The sequence below is a fragment of the Triticum aestivum genome, chromosome 5D, assembly GCF_018294505.1.
Source record: "Triticum aestivum cultivar Chinese Spring chromosome 5D, IWGSC CS RefSeq v2.1, whole genome shotgun sequence".
NCBI lineage: Eukaryota > Viridiplantae > Streptophyta > Magnoliopsida > Poales > Poaceae > Triticum > Triticum aestivum.
Window position 1 is genome coordinate 409,437,025 of NC_057808.1, and position 7,532 is coordinate 409,444,556.

At 41.9% G+C, this 7,532-nt stretch overlaps 2 protein-coding genes across 2 annotated transcripts; both read right to left on the minus strand.

The window, feature by feature from the left end:
- Window positions 1–1,721: 1,721 nt before the first annotated feature.
- Window positions 1,722–4,594, minus strand: LOC123122198 (glutathione S-transferase-like). The gene is made up of 9 exons (XM_044542343.1): window positions 4,223–4,594; window positions 3,666–3,710; window positions 3,117–3,202; window positions 2,943–3,014; window positions 2,696–2,749; window positions 2,500–2,575; window positions 2,214–2,275; window positions 1,980–2,039; window positions 1,722–1,872 (listed from the first exon to the last, which is right to left on the minus strand). Exons 1-9 carry the CDS (start codon window positions 4,302–4,304, stop codon window positions 1,768–1,770), a joined length of 642 nt encoding a protein of 213 aa, XP_044398278.1. The 5' UTR covers window positions 4,305–4,594; the 3' UTR covers window positions 1,722–1,767.
- A 74-nt stretch (window positions 4,595–4,668) lies between these two features.
- On the minus strand, window positions 4,669–7,189 carry LOC123122197 (glutathione S-transferase-like). The gene is made up of 9 exons (XM_044542342.1): window positions 6,942–7,189; window positions 6,592–6,636; window positions 6,206–6,291; window positions 6,029–6,100; window positions 5,685–5,738; window positions 5,522–5,597; window positions 5,328–5,389; window positions 5,111–5,170; window positions 4,669–4,986 (listed from the first exon to the last, which is right to left on the minus strand). The coding sequence occupies exons 1-9, from the start codon at window positions 7,048–7,050 to the stop codon at window positions 4,882–4,884; spliced, it is 669 nt and encodes a 222-aa protein (XP_044398277.1). The 5' UTR covers window positions 7,051–7,189; the 3' UTR covers window positions 4,669–4,881.
- Between the last annotated feature and the right edge of the window lie 343 nt (window positions 7,190–7,532).

Below are 7,532 nucleotides of genomic sequence, written 5' to 3' on the forward strand. Positions count from 1 at the left end.
AAGGCAAGTAGTAGTGGGGGAGAAGCGAGGGAGGGAGGGAGGGGGAGGTTGGCCGGCTGTGATTGTGCTGCCTCGGCCGGGCCCGGGCCCACCGCGGGAGCGGGGCTTCTTCTCTGCTGCGGGGCGGAGGACCCACGTGGCGCCTCGCGGGGCGTCCGTCGCGGGATCGACGGCGCGGGTGGGGTGCGGCTGAGGTCGTCGGCGTCAGGCGCAGGCGCGCGTGACGTGTGAGTGCGTACGGCCGCAGTCGTTGAGGGCCTTGGACGCCAAACCGCGTTTTTTTTATGTGCGGGGCACACCAAAGTTTGCTTACGCTTTTCTGGCAGCGGAAATTTTAGGCACCGTCTGAATTCTTCTACGGGCACTTCTTTTTTTAGCATCAGTACAGACACAAGCGCTCATATATACGAGCATACACTATGAGCATCTCCGAAAGACTGAACCGGCATATCATCTTGAGATTTACGAAGCCATCATAGACGCCATCACCGGAAATCCTGAAATAAATTCAGAAATAATGTGAGCACCAGGATTTGAACCCTGATGGGTTGAGGATACCACTGTCCACCTAACCATCTCAACCACAGGTTGATTCGCATGGGCACTTCTTTTAACACGTATAAATGCAGGGGCTCAGGTATACGCACATACACGGTACAACCTATCATACAAACAAGTATATCCTGACCCTATTAGCACGTCCAGGAGAGCTTTTTTTTTTCAATTCCTCTACGGGACAGAGCATTCACTTTTGTCTTAAAAAAAAAGGCGCAACAAAAGAAGTGCTTAATTCCATAGGGCGCTCGTGCTTTGTGCGCAAGCCCAAAAAGAAAAAGAAAACAAAAAAGAACATATAAACAACTGAAAAAGGTCAAATGTCGCTCTTCTTCGTAGCTTCATCTGTTCGTGCGACATGTGCCGCTCTTTCTTTCCCGATGGATGTGTCGCTCATAGGCGCGAAGCTTGCAGAGGGTTCAGATATAACCAGTGGACTGCTACAAGAAATGAGCTCACGCTGTCATGTTCCAAACAATCTTTTGTGTTGTGTACGCTTCACCCAGCTCTTGGTTCACACGTGACCAGGTGACCTCGTTGCACGACTCCCACCAATGACGACCAGAAGAGAGTTCTTTCTCTAAAGCAAGCATGCATCGGGACTGAGCAGTCCCACATTTTGACTCCTCACGAGAAAAACAGGTAAACCGATTCCCCGATTAATCTGAAAATTTCAGGGCCATTTCGTTTCTGCAAAATTCTACTCTACTCTCCAACAGATCACTTGTTAATACGGTGAAAATGACAGCGGGTCACCATCAATCCATCGATGGTATTTAAGCACAAATCACTTTCCGGCCTCGTAAAATCACAGGGGCCGTCCAACGGAAACGGCACCGCTTGCGACACAGAGCGAATTTACCCAATCAACATCAGCAATAAATCCCCCGCGAAAAATATCGAGCAGTAAATACAAATCCAAGAGAGAACATCAGTTGTAAATACAGGTCAATTCGTCAAATCACCTTTCTTTTTTCTTGCCAAATCTCACTGGTGGTGAATCGATCAATATTAATTTACATGGCGCCGGGGCCCGGCCGGCAGCTCGCCATGGCATGTACGCGCGCCTCGGCGAGATGGACGCCAAAGTGTATACACTCAGACAACCTGATAAGTTATGACTTATGAGAGGTTCTTCCATGCATTGCAGACTACATTCCTCATTATTGTGGAAATTACACGCATATAGTTGTAACTGGCTTGATTTCTTGATTATTTTGCTGAAGGTGCATCTGGCTGATTCTGGGGCAGTGCGGCTTGAAATGCCGGGATTTCCATGTACGCGTCGTGAAGTCGCGACAAGATTGGGTACTTCGTCTGCAAGAAAAGGAAAGCTTGTTGCTGTTGGTTTTCTGATGAGTATGTAGGGTGAGAGCAGCAGAAATCTTAATTTGGACAAAGAATATCAGAGAGGAAGTGAGTACCATATCAATCTGGAAGCGATTGATGGCGGCATGGATCTGTGGGGCTAGAAACACATCTCCCTGCCAAGGCCACAAATGTACATGTATCAGAAATATATAGTTCAAGATTAGTAAGTAGTAGCACATTTAGTAATAATCATGTTGACTTGGAAGTTCATTTCGAGGTGACTGATCAAGGCAAAGCATCAAACATGTAGTATCAGTGAAGAAGTATGTAGGTTCAGAAACACAAACCAAATGGATTTCATCTCCAACGCAATATTTGCTGTCACATCCATCCAAGAGCTTTTCTATTGCTGCAACAAATAATAAGAGCAGACCAAGAGTAAGATTATTTTGGTCAACTGAACAAATAATAAGTATGGTCGACGGGGGTCAGAACAGCACAACTGAACATATGATCGAAGAATGTCTAAGAGAAAAGGAAGTCTAGAAGAAAAAAGAGAGAGATTCTGAATTCCTTTTTTCTCAAATCTGCAGGTATATAACTGTGGAGACAGTATGTTGCGAAATATCGCACCTCTGAAGCCCTTGTCAATATAACGTTGAACCACCTCAAGGCTCTCATCGGGGCTCAACCTACCCTCGTGTAAACCCTGCAAAGTAATCAAATATAAATATTGCACACACAAACACTGTCAAACACGTACCGAAATAATTGTTGAAAATTAAGACGAAATCTTGTCAGCGGTAGCTAACTCTCGGTAAAAACCCACAATTACGCCGTAGCCTTGGAGAGGTTGGATGCTTGAGCAAACTATGTTCGCAATCTGCAACAAGCAAATAATGTAATTAGCTACTCCATATGGAGTTACCGATAAGTGTGCTGAACAACTATGGTTCGAAAAAAGAGTTTTGAACAACTATGGTTCATGTGATTAACAAGACACAGAAGTAGAACTATAGAAGAGTTTTTTCTAGTAGAAAAAAAGAACCAAAGAAGATCTTTAGCCGGACATATACCTGAAGATCGAGACCTTTCGTTTTGATATCTTTAGGTACTAGAGGATGCTGAGGATACTTATCTTCCAGATACTGCTCAGTGCAGAAGAAAGACACTTGTTAACTAGTAACAGAGAGACAGGAACGTTGAAGAAACATATTCTTTAATCCACTGAAGCAAGAACTGTGACTCACCAACATGATAGCGAGAGAATCAGATAGAACAAAGTCCCCATCTACCAATGCTGGTATGTATTTGATCGGGTTTATTTTTTCATAGTCTGCAATAAGAAATCCATAACGGTGAATTCCTCCTAAAACAGAATACAAATTATGCGTTTTTCAACATTCCGTAGATTTCAGCATCGGGAATAGGTGGGTACAACATGCATTGCAATTGTATCATTGATCAAGCCAAGATTTTCATCATCAAAGATGGTGCACAAAGTTGCTATAGCAGACTAAGCTAATGTCCAGGGAAGGAAAGGTCTATGCGCAGTTCCCAGCGGATTAGGTGGCTACTAGTCTAGTAATAAGGCATAATTAGGCATCATGAGGCAACATCTATCACATTTTACATGTAAACTAAACACGGTCATATTTCATTCATCACATCAACTCTGACCAGTTGCCATTTTGAGCTCTCATCAATTGCAAACCGGAAATGAGATTTTTTTTTTTTTAAAAGGGGATGAGATGGCTTTATAATTAGTATACGGCATGTTATCTGGTAAATTTGAGTACCTGGATCTGTCCGAGGATTGACTGCCTTATACTCGTAGTCCACACCTACATCATAGAGAGAATAAATTAATCAGTTTCCTGAACAAGAGCCTAAAACTTCTATCGTTTAAGTGTGCACCGAAATTCTTAGTAATACATCTAGTTTGCTCTGCATTAATCATTTTTCTTGAACACACACCTAAGTGTGCGTCATTTTGTACTAGAAGAACGTGCCGAGGCTGCACAAACACTACAGCCCAAACTAAAACAAAGGGAAAACCAAAAACCAAAAACGAAAACAGAGAAGAACTGAAGAAAAGAAACAAGGCAAAAGCTAAAAGAACAACAATATTCTTAATTATGATATTCATCTACATGTTCCAGACCAAGAAAATACACAGCTGGTGGCATCTGAATTGTTCCCAACTGAAGAGTGTTCTGAACCTAGCATAATATAATCAACTCTAGGTCTAGGACAATAGGGATGGAGAAGCTGAATTAGAACTAATCTGGGGGTTAACATAATCAAGAAGAACCAAAGCTATTGAAGCTCCAAAACCTCAACACTTACTACTCACCTTTGAGATTGAGAGCGATCCGGACACGGTGAGAGCAAGAGCTGATCCAGGCGCCGTACAGGATGGGCTTGGCCGTCGCCATGGCTGACTGCTACCCCTTTCTCCTCTTCCTCCACTACTAGATGGAGACGATGCAGCAGTATCTGACTATATTTATTGGTATGGAGAGCCGGAGAAGGGATTGTCCTTCTCCTCTCCTCATGTGAACATAGAGAGCACCGTGCAGAAAACAGGTGTGAGCACAAGGGGACAAGAGTAGAAGATGCTACCTAATCCTGAGTATCAGATTGACTATATAGGGCCCAGAAAGTCAGGTAGATGAAGTCACCTTGGACTAGGTGTATGATTGATTGTTGCAGGGGAGGTAGAGAAAAGAACAAAAAGAGAAGATAAGGCCAAAATGATATGTTAACCAATGATGTCTCTTTCGGCTTAACAGGGCAATGTTTGAGCTTGACTCGTCTTCTTTCTTTCCTTCTCTTTATTGATACTAGAATTTTACAAGAGCACATATGATAAATTGCATTTATTCACTTTTACAGCAACATCGTCAAGCTCATCCAGGGGTCTTTGCTTACATGAACATCTGACTTTGAAGTTACATCATAGAATCTCGATCAAACATGAAAAATCTTACAGTCATCAAGGTCCTGATTACTTCACTGGGATGGAGGAGCATCTGGTTGGTTCGCAGGAAGTGCGGCTTGAAATGCAGGATGCTCATTGTAAGCATCTTGAAGCCTTGCCAAAATAGGGTACTTTGACTGCCAGACAAAATATCAATACAAGCTTATAATGCTGGTTTCTGAATAATCAGTGCAAGACATTTCACATTTGCATGTCATATACTCAGCAACAGAGAGCTTAGAATAGGGTAACATTACATACCATATCGATTTGGAAGCGTGTCACACCAGCGTGGATCTGGGGCGCCAAAAACACATCTGCCTGAAAATGGCCACAATATATATACCTACTTAGCTGATGTTACACTAACGGAGTTGGTAGGATTGTGAGTAGAGCACTTTAGCACACTCTTCACTGTGACCAGCATGTTATGTACTATCAAAGAACAAAGCCTGAGTTTGAGCTTCGAAGCACACACCATTTGGACTTCATCTCCGGTGGCATATTTACTGTCACATCCTTCCAGAAGTGTCTCAATCGCTGAAACAAAATTATCGAGGATAGTTCAGACCAACATGGATGTTGTATATGATTAGGAACGCGAGACTGAAGTAAGAGGAAAATTGCAAGTGTTTCTAAACTATTTGGTAAACTGGGTGGTAGAAATCGCACCTCTGAAGCCTTTGTCAATATAATGTTGAACCATCTGAAGGCTCTCATTGGTGTCCATTGTGCCAAGATACGAACCCTACAAAAGATCATATAGAATCACACTCCAATTACAGGAAAGTTTAACTCTGACCTGAAAAAACTTAAAGATTATATCTGTGCGCACGATGACAGCATGGCTCTGAAGAGGCTGGATGCTTGAACACACTATGCTTGCAATCTGCATCAAGGAACAAACATGCTTTATGAACTGCGCATACTAAAATGTGAAATCAACAACAGCAAGTACATAAGTAAGATAGGTTTGGTGTCTCCATCTGTTGTAAAATTGTTAACATACAACAAGTTTCATCCAATAAACATCAAAAGTTTATTTCAGTGCTTCAAATTGTTCTGTGCTTATCTCACACAAAAAAAGTGCCAACTGCCAATGGTATCCTTGGCAATAAATGTATGGACAAATACTAGTCCCATCGTGCCAATATAATTTTAAGCAGACAAGACAAGTACCTGCAAATTAAGAGCTTTCTTTTTCAGATCTCGGGGTAAGAGAGGACACTGAGGATACTTGTCTTCCATATACTGCTCAATACAAAACAAGCCCGTTAATTGCTAATATATCACTGCACAAGTGTTGTAAGAGTTAATTTTGTAAGCTCGAAAATGCAGTGAAGAGTTGCCGCTTACCAAAATGATGGCGAACGAGTCGGAAACAACAAAATCCCCATCCACTAATGCTGGGACAAACTTAACAGGATTGATTTTCTCATAATCTACAGAGGGAAGCAGCAAGAACAGCGAAACAACATCATGAATTACTCAAAAAAAAAACATCATGAAGCAAACGTAACATAACGCAACTTCTACAGATCACAGTAACAAAAGGATCAAAGATTTATGTACTCAGATCCAGGAAAATAGGTATCAAACTTTCATTTATGCTACTGATACAGGAGCTTTGCTTTACACCATTGACATCGGAGAACTGCTTAATTTGCCATCGGAAATGGTACCCTCCGAGCAAGTGACACTTTCGATGTAAAAGAAAAAAGAACAGAGATTCAGCTGTATACCTGGATCTGTCATCGGGTTGGTCGCTTTGTACTCAAAATCCACACCTTTATGACAGGGGAAAATGGTATAATTAGTACATACAGTAGCAAATAGTACAAGTACTAACATCTAAACAGCTCCTATGAACTTTGGTGCTCGAAATTTGGGAGCTATTTTCTCTGAATCACGTCACTAGTGAAGAAAAGCTCTTCATCCCGGATCTAACTGATAAAGTTGAGCTAGAGCTTTGAGAATCGAGCATCCATAATCCTCACAAAAGACTTCTCAAAATAAGAAATAACTCCTCGCGATCTGTGATCCCGTGACCTATGCGGCAGAATCAAGAAGCTAGGCTAGCTGGTACGCGTACCTTTGAGGTTAAGGGCGATCCGAACCCGGTGCGAGCAGGAGCTGAACCATTTGCTGTACAGGATCGGCTTCCCCGTTGCTGCCGACATGGCTGCCTCCTCCTTCCGCATCCCAATTCCGCCCAATTTGTTTTCTCTGGGGAAACAGTAGTACGGAGCACTAGAGTTTATCCTTCCGTGTGTGTTTTTTCTTTAGAGAATATATCGTTCCACACTTGGAGAAGAGGCTTCTAGGTCAAAGCAATTTTGTACGATAGGACAATGCACGGCGTTGTGGTGGGATATAAATATTGTAGCATGTTAGTTTATGATTTACCTGCTCATATTAATGCGATTTTTATAAATAAATGTTTACCAAATCCTGTCAGCGATTTAACTTTTATTTTGATGAGAAATTTGATAAGTAAATTGAAGTGGAATTGATTCAGAAGGTTAGTAAATTAAGGTGATTGATTGTCGTACACGGAAGAAAATGAAACATTAAGCCTTACATTCTTTTTAAGTAGAAGAGATAGAGATTTTTGGACGATTAGAATTCCTAGTAATTTTTTCTTTGTTGGTCGTTTGATTCGTATAATTGGATTTATTGAATT